Source organism: Equus quagga, unplaced genomic scaffold, assembly GCF_021613505.1.
Source record: "Equus quagga isolate Etosha38 unplaced genomic scaffold, UCLA_HA_Equagga_1.0 203_RagTag, whole genome shotgun sequence".
NCBI lineage: Eukaryota > Metazoa > Chordata > Mammalia > Perissodactyla > Equidae > Equus > Equus quagga.
The window spans coordinates 7,097,942-7,120,894 of NW_025798627.1; the positions used below are offsets into that span (position 1 = coordinate 7,097,942).

Sequence of the window (22,953 nt, forward strand, 5' to 3'; positions counted from 1 at the left end):
ATCATAAATTCTTCTAAGGGGGCACACATATTGCAGAATATGTAGCCAAATGGAACAAGCTCAAAATTAGCATCTAAAACCCTGTAACCATTTTAGTCCTTACCAGCCTGGGAAAAAAAGATTCTACGACAGCCTCTAGAATGCCATTCAACCATTTTAACATCTCTCTGTCAACAACAATATTCCACTGACAAGTCACAGCTATAATTTTTAGATTTAATTTTTATAAATCTTTTTTGCATATAAAACCTTATATAGCAACATATAGTCCAATCCCTCATATAACTAACCACCACCCTAACAGTACGCTGTTTTCCCCCAGCAGAGCATATGTATCAGGAAAGCAGAAGAGCATTGTTGCCTAAGAAATTGTGCTAAGCAGAGGGAGGTTCTGTCTTCCTTGCGTTTCCTTGCACTATTAACTACATCTACCATACAGCATACCCCTGACTAGTATTCTCCAGAAACCATAGGCAAAATAAAAACAATGCCTGTGACAAGGGAATTCACTCCAAAATATTTATGTGATATTTAACATGCCTTCTTATTCCAATTCAAATTTAGTAATAGTTACATATAACATAAGCAATAAATTGATACATATTTTTCTCCTTGTTCTATCTAAATCTTTGAACCTATGAAAAGTACTTTCACCCAGGACAAGCCCAACATTATTCAGTTTTCAGTAACTGCTGTTGCGTCTTTGAAATGAAATAGATCTGTTGATACAAGTATAATTGGAAATCAGATCAGAATGATCAAATGATCAAATTACTTAAATTAGACACATACTGAATTGTCTAAAGATGAAGAAAGTGCTTGATCGGCAAAGGCTTACAGCAGACAGTAACGTTCAATCATTTTCTACATCTGCAGTAAACACTGACTCATTCTGATCTTAAGGATAGTAATAACAAAGGTTAGTACAAATTAAATAATCGTTAAAAGAAACAGGGCTGATTGAGTTTTTGTTCAGCAGGAGAAGATTCTGACAGATGGGGAATCTAAACCATTTTGAGCATCGCAGTGAAAAAAAAAGATTGGAATTATATAATATGGATTTCAGTGCCAAAAATGTACATGGATCATGAAAAAGCTTATTGTATGCACTGCATGTAGCTTAGGGCTGTCAAACTGTGGGAACCTTTACCATTTCACACTGATTACTGAAGACTGTTCTTTGGGACACAAAATTCATCAACATGTTTAAAATAACCTAGTCCACCTAACAAGGTTATTTGGCCCATTTTTTTGGTATAAATGCCAAAATGTCTAATAACATACATGGTAGGCATTCCATTTATTCAAAAAATATTTATTGCATATCCACTGTCAGCTAAGCATTTGATGAAATCAAGAAATATTTATTGCATGTAAGAATGAAGAAATACTTTTCTTGATAATTGAAGCAAAGTAATACACATTGATCTAATTAACCGTATAATGCAAATCAAAACTTTGTCTAGATCACTAAACTATAAGTACATATTTAAGTTAGAAATGTATTCATTGATTTACTTATTTATTCAACAAATATTTATTGAGCACCTATTATATGCCAGATATGGTTCTAGACCTGAAGAATACAGCAGTGAACCAATCAGATGAGGTCACTTTCTACACGTAGCGTACATTGGAGCAGAGAAAACAGACAATTAAAGAAACCAAGTATGTCATGTAATGTCGGGATTCAGAGATGGAAGCGTGCTGATTTCAACAGGGTAGTCGGGGAAGGCTTCTCTGACAGGGTCATATTTGAGCCGTGTAAATGTCTGATGTAAGAACATTCCAGGTGGAGGGGACAGCAGATGAAAATTCCTGGTGGCAGATGCATGTAGGGTGGGTCGGGAGAGCAGTAAAAAGTCCAGGGTGGTTGGAGCAAGGAAGGAGTATAGAAGATTGATAAGAAGTGGAATTGGAGAGGTAACCAAGAGCCGGATCATACAGGGCCTCATAAACCGTGGTAAGAACCATATATTTTACTCTAAGGTCCCTGGGAAGCCCTTGCTGGGTTTTGAGTGAGGGAATGGTTTGAGCTCCTTCACTTTTTCCAAGCATCTCCCTGGCTGAGCTGTAACTGACTCTGGGGAGGCAGAGTAGAAACAGAGAGCAAGTCAGAGGACCTTTCAGTTCCCTGGTGATTTATCCATACAGAGCATATGTATACCCATCTTTAGCTGTTTTTTGATTCCTAGCATCTTAGGGTCCTAATTCTGGATGAGCCTCTACATTTTTTTTCTACATCAGATAAGAAAACTTTCATTGTATACACTTTTGTTAATTTTTCTATACCTTGTCATTCCAATTTAGATAATTTTTCTCAATACAATATCTTGAATCTTTTATGAGCCAAGTTACTCTCTGATCTATAGGAGTATAAATACAAAGCTAAATACAAAGCTAAAGTCATCCCATTTCTTTCTAGATAAAAGACATTTTTAATTGTATGTTACTTTTGATTAGAATTTTACATTTAAAAAGTGGTTTGTCATATTAGAAAAATCCCAAGTTAGAGACTAGGCCAGTTCATTTATTGGGGGCTAGCATCCTATCAGGAAAAGTATGAGCCTGTAATACTCCAACTCTGGTTGAAGGGCCCCGACTGAGACAACATCTGGATGAGTATTGAAGGCTTCCTGCGTGTTTGTTGGCATTGGTCCCATTGGTGCCTTGATGTGTATCTGATAATGAGCTCAGCCAGCCCCAAGCCTGCCTGCCTGCCAGCCGTCAATCTCGGTAGATCATTTGTGAGTAAGAAACGTATAGAATACATGCTGTTCAGAGGCACAAACAAAAGTTATCACCCAATGGTTTTAAATTGTAGTCAACTACGGGCTGATTTATTTAAATAGAATTTATGGTTTTTTTCTATGTCCATTTATAGTGTGGCACTTAAAGGTACTTATTTTGAAAAAAATAAAAGATAATATGTGATAATAAGAATTAGTGTTTTGAATTCAAATAAATTAGAATTTAGCTTGCTTAAGATAGAAGACTGACAATTTATGAAATGGATGAGTAGCATAGGTAAGGATAAATCAAATCCCTAACATATGCTGTATATAACATATAGTCACAAGAAAGTTAAAATAATGAAAACATTGCCACGTTTTAGGTAATAACTTATGATAACTCTAGTATTTGTTACAGTCAGTAACTTATTAGTTTAATTAAAATGAGTTTTCCTCTTAGAAGTAATTCAAAACAATCTTTTACAAAACATATCGTATTCCCAGGGCCGGCCCAGTGGCATAGCAGTTAAATTCACATGCTCCACTTTGGCAGCCTGGGGTTTGTGGGTTTGGATCCCAAGTGCAGACCTATATACCACTTGTCAAGCCACGCTGTGCCAGCATCCCACATACAAAATAGAGAATGATTGCCACAAATGTTAGCTCAGCGACAATCTTCCTCAAGCAAAAAGAAGAAGATTGGCAGCAGATGTTAGCTCAGGGCCAATCTTCCTCACGAGGAAAAAAAAAAAAACCCATATTGTGTTCCTGTAGTTCCACTTACTACAGCTGAAAGCAAAGTCCACATTTGATTATGCAGTTTAAAAAGCTTCTGAGATGAGGCCAAGAGCAGGACCATTTTGCACAGCTATGCTTAAGAATAGAAATGTGGACATTTTAATTAGAATAAAAAGAATGGCACCATTAGCAAATAACTCTAGCATGAAAAATAAATGAGAGCAAAAGAATTCAATGTGACTTTATGCATGTTGCTGTGTACATTTATCTAAAATCTATAAATTGAGTTTGTTTCCACAATGTTTGAAAGTACAAGCAGATTCATCTCTCATTTCATTTATATTGTTTCTGCATACAAATACAATACATTTGCATCATCTTTATAGACAATATATTAAAAAAATGTTTTTCTGCATGATTATCAAAGATTTTGAAACTTTCCATCTCCTAAATGGTAAGTTTCTCTGCTAGATAGTAAGCTCCATGAATTGCAGGGGATTTTTTTTCCTAAGTATTTAGATTATATACTTGACTTAAATATTTGGAGAGAGAGAAAGCAGTAAAGAAAGAGAGAAAGGTAAGGAAGAAGTGAAGGGCAGAGATAACAAGGACTAGAAAACATGGAGGAGTGAAGCAAACTTATTTTTAACATTAATCAGTACAATGATGTCCTAAGGTTTTACAAGAATTTGTAATACTTATGGAAAATTAGATAAATAAGCTATGGTTTCTATATTTTGAAAGTTATATAGAATTTAAAAATATTAAAATTTATAGGACCATGCCAAATATCTCATTTTTTAAACAGAATACACTGGAGATGTTATCTGTTAACAGTTTCTTTTTTTTTTAACCAAAAAAAGAAGGAGACTTCAGTCTTCTTGTACTTCCAAGCATGGCAGGACAAAACCTCAATTTATAGATTTTAGATAAATACGCATGGCAAATAGTTCTTTTATCCACAATGGAACAAAGCTTATTTGCAGTTGATCAATTAGGTGTAAGTGGAAAGATAATGTAGTGATGGGCAGCCTGGAATGGACTAGACCAATTTAATACAGGATGGAGAACAGACTCTCCGTGAGCAGGGGAAGCAACAGAACCTGCTATGCACCAAATATCACAAGAAGTTGTTTTCATTTCTTCTCTACTTATACCCGCAGACAAGCTTTCGAAGTAGGTATTATTATGAGCTAGGAGTTATTTTCCACATTTTACAGATGAGTGAAGTAACTTGCAAAATGAGGATTTTAACTCAGGTCTGTCATTCATTCAATAAGCATTTATTAGGTACAGATAATGGGCTGAGACCCTAATTACAAGATCCACAGGTCCATGTTTTTCCCACTAAACTGTGGAGACATGTGACACAGGACAGGCTGGAGTAAGAGAGTAAGGCTACAGATGAGGAAACAGCAAGCAACCTAGTCGAGGGAGCATCAGGCCCAGGAGGGAAGCGTTCTCAGATGATAAAGAGCATGGCTGGAGCCCTGGACAGTTAGGAATGTCTGAGTAATTCACTGATTGGAAGGACATTAAGGAAACTTTAAAAAATCAAACAGGAACCCTCATTCATCCCTTCATTCATTCAACCCTTATATGTAGAATGTGCAAAGCACTGTGCCAGGGGTCCGGGAGGGCAGGGGAGAATGCCAAACCCCTCTAGCAGGAGGCCCTTACCCACTTACCCGGAGTTCACAGCCAGGAGCAGTCACACATCCTTTCCCTTCTCACCTTTTAAAGCTTAATCTTTTGGAGAAACTCTGAAGCATTCTTATTTCAAAGCAAAATGTTCAAACATTTCTACTCAAAGCCCTTCATCCCAAGGGTTTTGGAATAGCTCACGACTATTTCTGGCTGACAACACTGCCATCCAGCCCTGTTTGAGAGCAATCGAAACTCACCGGCGATGCTGCAGGAAGTCCAGGAGCAGCGCCGGCTGGAGCCTGTAAACTGAAATGCCACCATGTGTTTGCGAGTTTAACATTTCAGTGGGCGGACGAGTAAGATGAGGAGGGAGAAAGACAAGCTGATTCCCTTCCTATAATAAACTCTGCTCAAAAGTCACTTTTAGACAGACAGAAGCTCAATCTTAAATAGTTATTTACAAAGAAACATTATTTTATTTTAGTAGAATTTCTCCCTGCCCATATTTGTTTTCAAATTTGGTTTAAACAATTTAGAAATAAATTATCCAGATCTAAATCAAAGCAAAAATATTTACCAAGGTTGGTAATTTAATCATTTTAAGCAAAACGTCAAATCTAATATTGTTTTAATTATATTTTGAAACTATCAAAAATAATATAATGCTTGTGCATCCACCACCTGGTTTTAACAAATACAAACATTTAACCATATTTGCTTTTGATCTTTTCTTTAGAATCATAACCTTACGGATAAAGCTATGGGCATCCTCCTTCCTTAATTGTATTTCACACCTTCTCTTTCCAGAGTTGCAGTATAGCATCCTATGAATATTTTTATTCTCTTTCATTGTTCAGATAATGAAATTTATGATAGCATGCAATAAAATGTATTAAACATTATTTTAAAATCAAATTTAAATTAAATTGAGACTAAAATTAATAAGTGAAAAATAAAGGATGAGGTAATCATAAAGGGAGATGATTTGGTACAAGTTTTAATTATGAATGGAGTTAGTTCATACCAGCATAATTTAATCAACACTTCATTTTTATACTCAATTATAACAGAATAAACTTTGGGGACATCAGTCTGGAAAAAACTTTACAAACACACTGAGAGTTAATTCCATGAGGAAATGTTACAAGTATACAAATGTCACCTTATTTTCCTGCCTTTATATCATAAGATCAATGAAATCGATTGAAACTTGTGGATAGATATTTTAGTGTTCCACGTACCGCCCATCATTCATTTTCTAAACACACACACACACACACACACTTACTCACTTACTGCTTATCTCTGAGTTCCCTGAGATCCTAAATTCCCTGAGAGAAAGAAAAACATCTTAGGTCTGAAGCTGGCATTATCTAATCAAAGGAGAGATCCCAGACCATCACGTGAAACTGCCTTTTTTCTCCGAAAAGAATTATCATGTGTCCTTATAGGAAAATAAATAAAATTAAACAAACAAATGAAAACCATCTTAACAATTTAATGGACAGTATTTTCAAACTAGCAATTTTACCACAATGCAGAGTCATTTTTTTACCTCCTGTTTCTTATATCTCATGGATAAAATGCAAGGGCGTGATGTTAAATTGCAGCTTTATGGAAAATCTAGGCTGTAATGATGTTCATACATATTTACTCCTGAAAGTCCTTTGCCAAATGAAAGCATACCAGAGGGCCAGTTTGTAAAATGTAAACATAGAGCTGCCTGGCTGACTGAAATGGGGATGGAAATCCCACAGCTGGGCCCAAAGGAAAATGCCTAAACGTTCAATCCCATTGGTCGTGACAGAAAGGAGTGAGTGTGAATTTAGTCTAGCATGTTATTCAAAGGCAACTGTTTTTTCCCCTAATTTCATTGTATTGTTTTTTCTTCTAATTTCTTATTCTGGGGTTGTCATGCCTTCTGACTTTGTTGTGTAGTAAGACCCATCTAGTCAGAGCGACCACACTTCTTGGTAATCACAGAGTCACCCTTGGTTATTGAATATGTTTTCCAGCTTAATGAGCAAGAGCATACACATGATGCTAATGAGGGATTTGTGCTTCAAGATACTTTTTAAAATGTACATGAGTAAGAAGAATTGTTTACTTTGATTATTTTAGGATGTAAATGCAGCTGCTTCAAAAAGGAAAAAATAATCCTGAGAAAAATGCAATTGTGATATGTGAAAATGGATCACAAGCTCACTCCTGCTTCAGCTCTGGCACATATAGTGAAGAAGGGTGAGGCCCCACACACCCTCTTGGAGGGCGCCTCTTCGCTCTCTAAGGCGGTGGGCATTCCTGGGCACTTGTTGCCACAGTGGTCTGAAACCCCTCCTGATCAGGCTGGGTATACGTTAGTCCAGGGACGGTTCTCTTTAGACTGCAGTTAAGGGTGATTACATGCTATCACCATCATGACAGAATCCTGCCTGCCGCGTCCCAGTAGCAAAGAAAGAACATTCTCTCTACCAGGAGAGGAAAGGATGCCTTCCTGAGTCCCACACACAGCGGCCTCCCCAAGCCTGGCTGCTCCTCTCATAAGTTTCCTATTTGGAACACAACGCAAGTCAGGAAAAAGAGCAGCAAAGGGCAGAGCCGGAAGGGCATGTGGTGACATTTTTGCCTTAGTACTTCACTGTAATATGCCTTAAGAATCAAGCCACTAAGCCCTATTGATTCTTGCTTTTCTTCCCTAGAGTGAATGCCTCACTCCTGGGCTTGCCTCGCTGGTCGCTCTGGCTGACAGCAGTAGCCTGGTGACTGGCCCCTCTGCCAGCACTCCACTGCAAGCGTAATCTTCCTAAAGCACCCCTTTCATCACGGTGACCTTCTCGTCACCCTGTGCTCAAAAAGCTTTCAGGACTCCCCATTGCCTCCAAGACAAAGGCCACTCCTTGGGCTGGAATCGAGGCCCCTTACAATCTGTCGAGCGTTGTATTCCGCTGCTTTTGATGGGAAGAGTTCATTCCAATCAGACGGATCTTCGCGGTCCCCCCCAGCAGCCCGTGTTGTGTGCCTCCGCGCATTTCCTCATGTCATTCACTCTGACTACAGTTCTGTTAAATCCTACCCATCTTTTGACACAGTTCAGTTTCCCCCTTTTCGTGGCCCTATCTTGTGAGCATTAAAACTGGGAGTCCTATGGAAATTGGAGCCGAGTGCCTGGCGCAAGGGCTCCTCAGTAGTTTGATCCTTCGCACCGCTCTGTCTTGATTTTACTTGGTGAATCACTTCTGCTGACTGCTCCGACATTGATGTTTTTGGATCAGTCTATTTAATCACCTTTCCCTGTCACCTGACCCCACACACATATCACCTGTAGCATGGAGGAAAGCTTTTCAATGCGTGTCACTGAAGCATGTACATTAAACAAGAACATTAAATTCCTTATAATGGAATGAAGAGGAGAGAGAGAGTGTGGCTGGAGCCAGAGTAGTTGAGATTCCTCAGTAGGATATGCGAGCCACCCACCTTAGAAAGAGCAAAGGAACTTACTTAAATGCTAATTTCTGAGTCCCATCCCAGAACTATTGCATCCAAATTTCTCATAGAGAATCTTACATACACTAAATTTGGGAAATTTCAATCTTAGAGTGATAAAGAGTATTTATTCCAATTGCAGCTCACCACAGCAGCACGTCAGAATCACCTGTAGCATTTTTGATGACTGTGGTTGCCTTGGCCTCACGTCACACCTCCTCAGCAAGAATCTCTGGGTTAGGGATCAAGGTTGAAATATTCCACAGAAATTTTTAATCTGCACCCAGGATTGGAAACCACGAAGCCAAACATTAATGATGACCCATATTTATTGGGTAATTACAACTTCTCAGAAACTTCGTTAAGCAGTTATTCTATTTAATCTCTACAATCCTGAGTTAGTACCTCCATTTCCACCTGGAAAAGTTAAGTAACTAGTCCAAGGTCATACAGCTAGTCAAGGATCAAGGCTCAATTACGCACAGATCTGATGCCACATTCCAAGCTCCAGTGACATTCCCCGTGTACCTTCATTATATCAGAAATTATTTCAAACCATGGCCATCAGTCTCTTTGCCAGGAATTGTTCCCCCTGTTTGATATGTGATTCTGCTTTTGAAACTTCTGACACCACCCAGCAGAAGAGTTTCTCAGCTCAGTTTCCCTTCATTGAGACACCCACTGACTGGCTGTTTGTTGACCTAGGCTTTTTCCAATCCTTGAGTCCCAGTATTCCCAAGACTTTTCCTAACTGTAGGCCAACTTCTGTGCTTTACCGCCTTATAAAGAGATAGATATTAATGGCAAACAAGTTTTTTCCATGTACAAGATAAGCCTGGTCCTCCTTGGAAAACCTCATTGCAGTCCTGGGTAACCTGTCTGGAGAAGGACATTGTTCCATCCTCCTAAGTTTCAAAATTAAAAGGATTGCCCTTCTCAAATTAAAAAAAGTATTGACCCAAGCTTGCGCATGTTACCTGAGTAACAATATGGTAGACTGACTAGCCTTGCCTCTCAGTCAATGCTTTTCCGCACTTTGTGTAGAAGGTTTAAGTTTTTAATGGATTTTCATGTATCTCAGTTTCTCCCTCACCACTCACAGTCATTCCTGAATTGTAGTTTCTGTACAGATAAAATACTTACAGTCAAGTTCCATCAAAAAGAGTGACGTGAAAGTTAATGAGTAAATGGGCTTAAAGTATCACAAGAGTCTTGAATGAAAGATACGCACTGTTTTTACTGTTATTAACATAATGTAGCTCATCCATTAGGGTTCTGACGGAGAGCACAGACAGCGGATCTGACTTCTTTACTGGCCAGGCCAGGAAGGGACTGCATAAGAGCCCCAGAGAAAGGCTCAAGGGAAATAAACCAGTCAAGGTCCAAAACAACCCCCGAAAGCCACCCTTCCTGTGGTGCAATTAGGTGCTTTAAAACGGATCAGGAATGTTGTATGGTCAAAATTCGGAACAGACATCAAGTCACAGACCTTGCGAGAGGAATAAGTGACAGGTATGATGAAACAAAATCTAGTGAAATTAGAGGGCAGCCACAAACCAGACACATGAATAAGTAATTTGCTACCTGGCAGTGTTCACATCTTCACACTTTGGTGGATGATGAGACGTTGCTAAATACACAGGAAAGGCTTATTTAACTCATTGCCGAACATCCGTGGAAGAACCATTTCAACGGAGGCAGGGAACTAATGTCAAGCCCCCAAAATATTCGTGAAATAATTACGAATGTATGTGAACTGTCTTAGACACCACCTTTTGCTTCCAATAATTTAGGCTTTTCACTCCATCAAGCGGTCTTCTAAAATTATTGGATGTTTCTCTTCTTTCTTACAATTCAGAGAGCTAGGGTTTTCAGTCAATGTTAATTTTCTTTGAAGAATTCTCAGAGGGTAGTATTTCCACATAGAGATCCCTGAAATTATTATTTTCAAGTAGGGCTGATTCTTTTTCTTTGTAGCCTAGAAGAAAAGAGATCTATGTAATCGCAATGTCAAAATGTCAAAAGACTGAGATAGGTTGAGAAAAAGAAGAAGGAAAGAAGAGAAAACACAAAAAAACCTTAAAGGCACCCATGCAGTCCTCAGCCTTACAAATCCTTGGCTCACATGAAATACTGTGACATGCTGTAATTAACTAGTTCCTCCTCTCAGAATGAATAATAATGCAATTATTTGCCAAAAGCAGTGAAGAAGGGATAGTTTCTGTTTTTAAAAATGTCTGCCTTTCATTTCTGTAAAAGAAAAACTTGAATTAATCTACAGAAACTGCTAGAGCATAGAATGACCTGCAGTTTCATTATTACACCGTATGATAATTCTTTTATCTTTTTATCAGAGCCTTATATTTTTCAGTGTTTTGAGATAGCAATAAACTGACAAATCACTACCTTGTTCAAATCATATTTGTTCTTAAAAACTGTACCTAAATACCAAAAAGGTAATAGTAACCTGGATGGTGAAAACATGTCCTTTTCACAATTGGACTTCGATGACGTTGAGGCCACTAAGGGTTAGTGCTTTGTTTCCTTTGTCTGTGTAGACACGAATAAAAGGAGGAAGGCAAACCTTGGTTCTTCAAGAGCCTTCTCCTTCCTCAGAGAGTCCATGTGCCAAGTAGCACAAAGCTAGGTGAGAGTTTATATGAACATATCTCTGCTACGTGTTGATGTCTAGACAGTGACTGTTTTCTTTGACTCCTTCCAACTCCATCCCACCATTCTCTCAGTAACTCATTCAACAGACACTTATTGAAGACTTGCTATGAGGCATGGTACTAGGTACCAAGAATTCAAAGGTAAAAAAGGCATGTTGCCCTTGAGAAAGTTGCAGAAAAGTAAAGTTGTAAACTAGGAAATAGGCACATTAACAATGCAGTAAATGCCACCTCAGAGCCCACTCTCCACACACATTCATACACATATTCATTCATTCATATAAACATGCAAAACCCTTCTGCCTCATGAATGTGAACTTCCAAAGATTCCAGATTCTTTAAAAGTTTGAAGCAGAAACTGGGAAAAGATTCAGTGCTAAAACTTTCCAATTTTGTAATTTTAGTAAAGTCAGATGGGATGTGTGTGTATTGGTCTAAATGTGTGTTTTATGTGGAGCCAACTTTATAAAGAGTTTTATTAAGGAAAAAGTATTCTGAACAACTGATGCCTTAAGTGTCAGATTAATTTAATACATATCAGATTAGTTACTCATTCTAACACCAGGTATTAGTTCAGAATGTCTTAAAAAGAATATTCACTGATATACCCCTATGATACTGAAAAGCCTGGATCACTTATTTAGGAAGACAGAGCTAAGAGTCAATGTGATTTAAATTCATAAAGTCATAATAAATATTCCAAGAGTAGACATAGCCTTGTTTTCTCAAGCCCTATTCATCCAAAGTATTCCTTTAATTAGTTAACAGTAGGAATTTGGGTCTGTGTTGTTTTTCATTGTACTGAGCAGTGTGTGGAACAGCGCAGGCTCTGGCATCAGACTGCCTAGATTTAAAATTAGGTTCTTTCCTGTACAAGCTGTGTGACTTCTCCAAGCCTCAATTTTCTTAGCTGGAGGATGGAGATAGTAATAGCAGCTACCTCATAGAGATAGAAGTGTGAAAGGAGTAATAGCAGATAAAGCATATAGCACTGGGACAGGCACTACCATTAAGTAAGCAAGTATTATTATTATCATTATCCTCAAATTCAATTGAATATTCATTTGATCTCAGTAAGGACATTTAATATTTGCCAAGAAAATTATTTAGCTATCCTGTCTGTTTTTATGGCAGTATGGTGATGATAATTTATGTTAATTTTATCCTTTCTTGAAGGGTATAAAATCATATTAATGTGTTCATTCACTTCATTTATTTATCTATTGAACAAGTAGTTATTGAAATTTTACTGTATACAAGATATTGGGCAAAGCATGGAACTCAAAGATAATTTTACCAATAGAGATCAAGGTGGCCTCAGAGTTTCCGATCACGGCCCTGGGAGCCTGCATGGTTTTCTAAGGAAGCTGAATAAACTTAGATACAGAAAATATAGTAAATAGTGATCATATAATCAGAGTTCATGGGTCTTACATAAATATAGAAATGATAGGTCCTTGGTAAGCCAGTCACATTTCCTTTCTCCCAAGCTACATAGTTTTCATGCCATTTCAGCAAATTATTGAAGCTTCTTCCACTCATTCAAAGAAAGAAAAATATTCTCCGTAGGCTTCCAGTTTCCAATGGTTGCTGAAATTCATAAGCAAAAATTTTTTATTATACTCTTGCATTAATTTAATATATGCAAGGCCACAGAGGAGGGAGGAAAGATGGAGATATAATGACAGTATACAGTGGGGAAAAAGATACATATAATCCATGCTTTCATGAAGCTTATATCACAGCAAAACTATACCTTACTTTCACCTCAAGGAATCTAGATCTTCCCTTTGAGATGAGAATAGAAATGCAAAATGTCTATAACTTTTTCTTAGCCATTCCCTGAAAGGCTTATTTAAGGCAGCAAGAGTCAGGAATTTCCAAAGGGGAAACAAATCTTGAAAGGAGGCCCTGAGTGAGCAATGCTAGGAAAGGAAGGAAAGAAGATGTTGGCAGCAGAAAATCTGTGGAACTAAGGCCAGATCAGTCAAACTGGGAAAAAAAAAAAAAAATAGCCACTTGGAAAAGGAGGATCTTGTAAGACATCCTGAACAATTGTTTAATTTGGTGCTATGGCTTAATTAAGTGAATTTTTCATGGATCATTGAATCTAGCCAATTGAATTCAACCAAATTTTCTCTTCCCATCTCTGTTCTCATTTCACCATTTTGTTATGATATCAAATGGGTTTCGGAACTGCCAATCATTTCTTCATCAAAGTTATTGTGGTGTACAGCACTGAATTTCATTGGACTTAATCTGGAGAAAACTGCAAAGCCCTTGATATGTTACATAATTTACTATTTAGATAAGGGAAAGAATATACTTTTCTCTTTGTTCTTCTGCTGCTAACAGATAATTATTTCAGTGTCTTTCAAGGAGATAGACCCTAGAGTCTAACACAACAACAGTCAAAAACTAAATTGACTTGAAGGTAAATGAACCACTTTTTTAAAAATACAAAATTTTGTGACTTTTTAAATTATTATTTATTAATTTATTTATTACCAACGGTTAAGGAAAACAAGTCTGATCTCCAAAGTTACACTTCTCTAAACCCACTGTGGAAAGGACCAAAAGCTCTTTGAACACGTAGGCAGCTCCTACTCTCAGGTTTTTCGGATGCCAAGAATCAGCTGAGGTAGCAATGCTGTGATCCCGGTAGCTGTCATCACATACAGCATCATGGCCAAGGTAGGAGCACCACTCCTCAATGACTTAAGCATTTCGAGATGGTTACCATCTGTCGTTGCTATTTGTCCCCAAATAGGTGAAAGTAAAAATAACCAAGTGTTCCTAAAGCAATTCTCTTACCAAAAAAAAAATTAAGTGCATTAGCACATTTCCTGCTAGCATTTTTAACAGAGATCTGGGTAATTCTGATACAGATGGTCCGAGAAGCACTAGTGTGTAGACAAACCCTCTCTCACTCACCAAACCCATCAAGCAGCGATTCCCAGGGAGTGAGATTGGTGCCAGGCTGACTGCTTAAGAAAACAGAGTCCTAGGCTCTACCCCTAAATTTACTGGGGCCCAGAAACCTGCTTATAGATTGATATATTTAAAAGTTTTCTGGGAAATTCTAATACACAGCCTGCAGTGAGAGGAAGGGGATGATATTTTCCTCTAACACAGCCATAGGGAGTCCTTGTTCCGCAACCTACTAGCTCTCTGATCTTTCGTAACATCGTTGGTCTGTAAGATGGCTGTTGTGAAGATTACATAACGCGATGCGTGTTAGAATCCAGCGTGTAGTAAGCTAGTGGTCGTTGTTATCGTAGTATTATATGCCTAGCTCTAAATAAAATATACAGAAGTAAAATGTCTGGTTCACTACTTTGAGAAGCATGCAATCTATTTAGAAAAATAATATAAATATTAATAAAAATTTAAAATATGAGTTTATATTCTGAGGCAGTAACATATTTGCACCCCTAAAAAAAATCAACACAATATTCTGAGTAACAAAGTAGATTGTAAAATACAGGGAATTATAAGAATGTGGGGAAAATCATGTAAAATTTGCTTTAAAATGTCTAAGTTTTCTAGTTCAGGTGCCCTAATTCTTATTGACTCACCAAATTTTTATTCATATTATAGAAAAAGATTAAAATCATAAGTGATAGTCAACTTGTATTTATTATTTAAAACTAGAATTAGAAAAAGAATAGTATATATCTGAGAAAGAGGTCCATGGGATAGGTTTGAAGGGGCCAATGGAACCCCTGACATTTTATGCAAAAAATTGTTTATATGAGTATGAGTATTTCTGAGGAGGGATCCGTATCTTTCACTTGATTCTCAAAGGGTTTTCTGGCCCCCTCAAAAGTGTGAAGCACTACTGAAAATTCCTGTTTAGCACCTTTTATGCTCCTCCTCATGTATGCTAGAGAAATTTAACTCCCAATTGCCTTCCAAATAATCTCCTTGTTTTCCTTCTCTTAAATGTCCTCTGAATCATTTTCCTCAAGCTTTCGCCATTCAAATATCCTGAGAAAAGAAGTGACAGTAAGATTTATTTAAGGAAATTGTAAAGCAGAGTTTCGTAGCTACCTCAGCCCATTCAAAATCTGCAGGCATCAGCGTGGAAGTTCATGTACACGTTTGAAAAGTTTCAGTGGCAGAGATCAACTGATGACTATTTTCTGAGTTTTCCCCTTTGATTTTGTATCCATTTCTCAGCCTTTTGAATTATTTTTGATTAGTTCTGTATTTCTTTTCATCTCAGGTAGAAAACTGAAGGAACTTCCCCAGAAGGATACAATTCAATTTTGCCAACTTGCATTTTGCCAGCCTGGCAATTCTTCCACTTTGTGTTTTATTTATAATGTGGTAACAACACTATTGATGTTACACATTCTTATTTCTCTCTTCCATTAGGTGCGTGTGCAACATTGACTGTTCTCAAACCAACTTCAATCCCCTCTGTGCTTCTGATGGGAAGTCTTATGATAATGCATGTCAAATCAAAGAAGCGTCATGTCAGAAACAGGAGAAAATTGAAGTCATGTCGTTGGGTCGATGTCAAGGTAATGTTCCTACCAAAATTCATTTCAAAGAATGTTTTTAGTCTCTGTGTAGAAATGAGAAGTGAAGAAAACTCCTTATTAGGAAGCTATTTCATTTTCTGAAAGGCAGTCTGATTCACAATGGATAGTAGAGTCTACTAGCATTTTTGGGAACAATAGAAGTTTGAGGGCCTACCAGCAACCGTCCACGTAGGACTGTATCTTCATAATACCATAAACACAGAAACCAATAATCAGAAGATAGCAGACATTCTCCTTGCAGGGGAAAAAAGGAAAGTCAAAACCATTTTTAGCAAAGAATCTAAGGATTTATTAGACAACCTCAAAATTAAAAGCAAATCATACCACTTTTATGCGTTGATTCAATAGAAATATTTCAAGTACATTTTTAAAAGCAGGATGTTCTACTTTGTTTCTTGTTCAGAAAGAAACGTTTTCTTCGTTTTTGACTTGTTATTCTTTTACTCAACCTATCTCAGTTATAGTTGTGAACTTTCTTGCCCTAAACTTTAGAAAGCTCACATTATTCTATTATTCACTCTCAAACAAAAATTGATGTTGTAAATCTGTCTTTGTATAAAGGTTGCTTAGAACTATAGTTGTAAAAATTCCTTAATTGCAATGAAGATACTGTTGGAGAGATAAGTGTGACAGATATTTATGAAAGTTAATCTTTATTGTTAATTTTTTAACACAGATAACACAACTGCAACTACTAAATCTGAAGATGGGCATTACGCAAGAACAGATTATGCAGGTACGTGATATTTTCTACTACAGAATATGAGCATGTCAATAAAAAAGTCCTGGGGAATCATTGTTTGCCATTGATCCTGAGTTCAACCTTGCAAGACTTCTGACATGTGCTAGTCTTCTCTTGCTTAGTTCAAACTTTCAACAAGCAAGAGTAAATTTTTGTTGAAGCAAATAAGACACTTATTTTTTGCCAGAGTTAAAGCAATTGTCAAAAATATCATAAGATCTAATTAACTTGTTTTGACAGTACAAATAGCACAAATGACAAAACATTTATCAAATTAATGGACATCGATGGAAATTAATGCAATTTTTGACAGTATATTGTAATAAATGTAAATGTTCTTGTTTGAATTTTTATAAAAGTCAACAATAAAAAAGTTTACTAGTCTCTTTAAAAAGCTAGAAAGAAAGGACAGCTATAACTAGTAGTGAAGGCTGTCTATATTTAGACACAAAGTTAAAAAGGTATATATAATTTACTTTTTAAAATTAAATACTTTCAATTTATTTAAAAACTAAAATGTAGCTTCTGACACGTGCAAAATTATAAAGCATTTTATTTTAAAATGGAAATTTTATTTAGCAATTATAAGATATTATTATGAGGAACATTTCTACCTAATATAATTTTCCTTGGGTGGGAAATAATTTATGGGTATGCAAATAGGATTTTAATAGATTCTTAAATTTGGATAAATTTAGGCTAAAATATATAGAAATAAAATTATTGAAGTTGATAATATGTAGGGCTTTTAAAAAAAATACAGTTTTACCTATGAAGCATTTCTAACTAGATTTATGGCCAATATTCAATCAAAAAGAATTGCCTCGTCTTTCAAAATATATACTACCATTCATTCTTTCTGAAATTGCATTTCTTTTAACAATATTTCTGATGTTATACTTATATATAAAGTAAATCTTGATGAAATTTAAAAATAAATTAATCAATCAGATGTTTTACTTATGGATACCTCAGACCTCCCAGAATTTGAGAATAAAAGAATTCTTTTTTTTAACTTTTCATGTTTATCTTAATGTTTTTCAACATGTAAATAAAACTTTTCATGTGCTAGAAGCCTGGAATTATCACAGACAATGAAACATGGAAACCCATTAGTTCTACTGTTCTGTAGCTGTTCCCAAAGTGTCCAGGAGAGATATTAATAGATGTTCCTTGAAAATAGTAGTCCGTGGACAATAAGTTTGGGAAGAATCCAGATAAACAAAGGAATTTTTTACTCAGAACTTTTTACAGCTCTTATATGCACTGTAAAATTTTTAACAGACAGACTTTTTTTTTTTTACTCTTTGTTGGGGAGAATTTCATATATATACATAACGCACACAAATGTCGGCTGTATAGTGTCATGAACTCACATGTACTCATCACTCTAACTCAGTAAAAACAAGCCATGGCTAACCTAGCCCTCTCCCCACCCCTGTCCTCTTTCCCTACCTTCAAAATAGGTGGAAATAAATCCCAGGAATCGCATCATTTCATTGATAAATACTTTAACCTGCATCTCTAAAAGATCAACCCTTTTGTAGCAAAATTACAGTGTCATTATCACACCTAAAATAATTGTGAATAAATCCTTATACTTCAAGCTTGCCATTCCTAATTAAACACTGATTGCATAATTTAAAATCCCCCTTAAATTTGATTTAGAAGTCTTTATCTTCATTGATGATCTTATTAAAATACAACATAGACCCCTCTTTAGAAATTATTTAGATAATAATCTGTTCCTGAACATTTCTGAGATTCCAATAGTATTTGCATTTTCCTGAATTTTGGGACACAAAGTTTGGAAAAAGTAAAAGGAACCAAATGGAGACTCCGTATGTCATTGTCCTCTTAATTTCTGTTTCACAAGCTCAAAATTCCCAAAGGAGGAAAAACAGGAACCGAGTGACTCACATTCCTAGAAGTTTGCCATGTGCTCACAGCTCATTTAACATCACAGTCACTTCCCTCGTGAGACAAGCATTCATGGACTCTCCCACCAGAGGGAAGTACTGATCTTCACACACGCTCATCTTTTCCTTATATGTCTTTAATGCCATAGGTTACAAACCTTTAGCAATTCCCCCCTCCGCTTTTCTTTCCTTTGAGCCTACCTTAAATCTTTTAATACAAGAACACACATTTCTGATTACAAAAATGGAAATATATTTTAAAGAAAGCCTAAATCTTAAAATAAGTATGCTGTGCCTTATTTTTAATAGCATTTAAAAGAAAGAGACTCCAACAAGGAGGGACTGATTTATAAAAAAAAATAAGTTCCCGTAAAGGAGCCCTGCCTCCAACAAGACTAACGGGCAGTAGACCCAGGCGTGAGCAAACTTGCATGGATCTGTGACTTCCATGATCCTTACCTCACCTAACTGCCCTTCACACCAGGAAACCAAGGAATTTGCCAGATCCTCCCAGCTGGCGGTACTTTCTGGTTGGGTCTGACTTGGGTTTCTGTTGTGCTCTCTCTCCTTTAATGAGACGGAAGGATTAGTGAGTCCCGAATCAAGAGCTTCGGATCTTTGTTTCAAGGCAGGGTGACAGAACTGCTATCTGATAAGCCAAACGGGCCACTTAGTCTTATTCTCCCTTGTCAGTCTGACTGGGGCTTAGCTTTCAGTCTTTCTCTTCACTCGCAGAAGGGTTCAGAGAACAGGATTTTATAAAACCATAAAGCTAGGGCTTTCAAGGATTTCCATTGTTTCAAACTATTAATATTAAACTTTTCTTTTGGAAGTTTTTAAATAGCAAATGTTTTACACTTCTTGAAATTTGCAACATTTTCTTTAAAAATGTATATATTCCCCTCATGTCTTGTAATGAGAACAACTGAAGTTCAACTATTTTGGTTTTTCACCTCTGGTATGTGTATTTTCTGGTGGTATTGCTTTTCTATCTAAAAGTCTGGTCATGCTTCAGAAAAAGTGGCTACATATTTTTCCAGTAAAAATGTACTTAATTTTATAAGTTGAGAGATGTAAAAAAACAAATAACCATGAAGTTAAACTATTTTGTCTTTTATCATCTAGAAAATGAAATGTATTTTCTTTTATGACATTCTGTATCAGTTTCCAAAAGGATCTGCAGTGGCTTATAATTAAAATATATTCAATGAGAGTGTTTCAAGAGAAATTGAAAACATAAAAGTAGAACTTTGAGGAAAATAACTATATCAGCAACATAGACTACTACAGCTACTGCCTTTAGCCCTCAGCTTCCTTGCAACCAATGTAGAGAGAAATTACGATGGAATCAATTCATCCAGCGAATATTTTCAGAGTCCCTGCTATACGCTCTCCACTGACCTGGGCTTCACCAAGGTGAAGACGTCACCCAAGGTCCCTGCTAAATGGAACTTAGCTTTTCGTTGTCTGATAAAAGTAAATAACCAGTACAGAGACCAAAGATGAAGTTCCCCTAGTGCTAAATTCTAAAGGAAATGTTTAGCATAGATCTTTTTATAAGACATCACTGGAAAGCATAGGATGGATAAAAGCTTCAACAGTGATTTTTATAAAATATGCCAGGAGGCTCTTCATATGGCTGGGGATTTTTTAAATCAATTTTTGATAACATTCTAGAACATAGCATTAAAATATGTATAACTCAATGATACTGTTTCTATGGCAGACTAAAGTAATGAGTTACATTTGTGTATATTTCTGGATTAGAAAAAATAAATAATTAACACAGAATACCGAGGGAAGTGGCTGTGAGGGAGAGCATGTTCAGTTTATCCTCCTCATGTGTCTGCAGGTTCAACAGGAACTAAATAAGATAACAGTCAGAAAGCCCGAATAAAAACAGAGAATATGTTAGATTATAGTATGTATATGGGGGTAAAAATTTCCTGTTTTTATTCGTTTGTAATGAGATAAGTAAGCCCTGAGTCACCTCCATTCTTGGGAGGGAGCGAGGGTCTCCCTAGCTCTGAGTCTAGGTACAAACATGTATGGAGTCCATGTGTCTACTTGTTGCACGTTGCACTGGGACCATTCACCCTTTCTTGTAACATTTAGGGAGGATTAAAAACCTTTTCCTTATCTTTAAGCAATAATTTAGATATTAAGCTCAGGTCTGCAATATGAAAGAAAGAAACCAGAAATACACATGTAAACTAAATTCTACCCATCCTATTGTTATTCCGTCAACCCATTTTTCCACACTAAGAGGGAACTGACATCTTGAAAGGGTATCTAGATAGGCTAAGTGAATTGTGATAATAACTCGTTCTCTGTAGAAGCCATTGCAATTTACAAAGGCTTTTTCACATATGTTGTCTCCTTCAGTCTTGACAACAGAAATGTGAGGGAGATACTCTATGCATTTGACAGGTGAGAAATGAAGGTTAAGGGAGATTAAGTAAAGAGACTACGTGATGGAGCGAGGGTTCAAACCATTATTGCTAATTCCAGAATCCAGCCAAGTGTGAATGGAGAGGGAGCAGGGGAAAAGTGTCACTGTCTAACATTCTTAGGTGCTTTGGGACTCACTCTGCACCTTAAAGGTTAACTGCTTGGGAGTTCCAGACTCAAAAATGTTTCACTATGATGTCTACATTGCTGTGAGATGCTGGGAAGAGTTACTTTTCTCTCAATTTATGCCTATATCTTATAAACATCCTATAAGTGTTATGCTGTTTGCTTTTAAAATTCTCTTGTTCTGTTTCCTATTTCCCCACATGGACAAGAGAAGCCAAAGAGAACAGTGTTTGCTACCAAGTCATCCAACATTAATAGAAAATGTGTGTGTGATATTTTGTGGTTTTACAAAGATCCATTCATATTACCTTATTTGCTCTAATGTCAGTCCAATAAAACAGTGTTGCAAATACCAGAGGAAATAAAATTGAGGCTCAGAGAAACTAAGTGGTTGACCTGGAACTAGACACGGTATTTTGACGTATTGACCACCCACCCATGCAAATAGGACACTGGCTTGATTTATTAACTGTTTGCCTTGATTGTTCTTCCACTCTACATATATAGACACGAATACCAAGTGGGTACATATCATATTTATAACATGAATTAATTCAGTCATGTGGCAAAAATCTGCATTTAAAATGGAAGCTTTTTGCATTTGCTCATGAACAAGAGGAGCGCTTCACTGGAAAGCATGTTATGTCTAGGCCAATAATTTGATCTGTGGGAAATAAATAAATAGCAGCAAATGCAGGCAGCAGCTTGTAGCACAAATATTGGTATCAACAGTGAAATAAATAAAAATGTTTGCCCAGACTATTACAGTGCCACCAGACTAGCCTAGAATATTTAAGCTCAGGAAATGAATTAAGATGTCAAGATTTTCTCAAGGTTTCTGAGGGAAAGTGTCTCAATTCAACTATTTCCCCTCTGGGATTTGCATTAGAGTCCTGCAAAATTCATGAAGCTTTCTATGAACTCTAACTTCCAATTTTTCCTGCTCTCTTGAACTTCTGTGCTTTCATTGTTTTCCCCATAAAATCATGTAGCCAGTCATCGGTAATATTATGTTATGTTCATAGTTATAGATAAACACAGAAATAGTATTTGCAATACAGATGAAGATTTTCTACTGAAGAGTTGCCTTGGGCCCTGGTAGACACTCTGGGAAACTTTGTGTTTATGCCCCAGTTCGTAAATGCATCCTGCATCATTTATGGGCACTTTTTCCTACTTTCCTGAAAGGCTTCTTTCTGCAACAAATTGTTCACTTTGAGGTGTTACTTCTCTACCTTTCTCTTCCATAAGGGTGAGGCACCCAGTTTAGAAGTCAAAGCCATGTAATCAGACAGGGCTGAGTTTAAACCCTGGCCATGCTATTATTGATTATTTAACCTTGAGCCAATTAGTTAACCTTTCTGAGCCCCAATTTCATCTGTTCAATGGAGATAATAAACCTACTTGCATAGGGTTGAAGTTTGAATTAAAAGACATTATGTAAGGCATTAGCAGCAACTAGTAAGCTAACTATTGTTATTATCTTCCTTTCCGTCAGACAATTGAAAGTATATTTTTATGGGAAATATAAGACGTGGTATGGGATATGGTCTGTTCATGTGATATGTGTTCAGAGTTTTTATACATATATTACCCTTTATGAACTCATCCAATTGCAAGAAGTTTATTTTTTTTCTGTTTGAGTCATATAACAACTTGTTGCAAGAGACTTTGGCTAACTTTCTACTTCATCTATAAAGAAATATTTATTAAGCATCTACCATTTTTAAATCTTCAGTACATTGATATGTCTAAATTTTCACATGGCCAATTTTTCGGTTTTCGTCCATTCAACATAATTTTACATATGGTATATTTTGATCACTTTAAAAGAATATGATCACCAGATTATTTCAACATGAGATTCAAATAGAAATTTAGTAATAGTATGTA

The 22,953-nt window shown here is 36.6% G+C and overlaps 1 protein-coding gene across 1 annotated transcript in view; it reads left to right on the forward strand.

Moving 5' to 3' along the window:
* Positions 1–22,953, forward strand: part of LOC124233448 (tomoregulin-2-like) — a 224,343-nt gene that overhangs the window by 161,321 nt on the left and 40,069 nt on the right. Inside the window, exons 6-7 of the mRNA XM_046650550.1 lie at positions 15,653–15,801; positions 16,499–16,558. Of these exons, the coding sequence (XP_046506506.1) occupies positions 15,653–15,801; positions 16,499–16,558 (209 nt within the window). The remainder of the gene's footprint in view (positions 1–15,652; positions 15,802–16,498; positions 16,559–22,953) is intronic.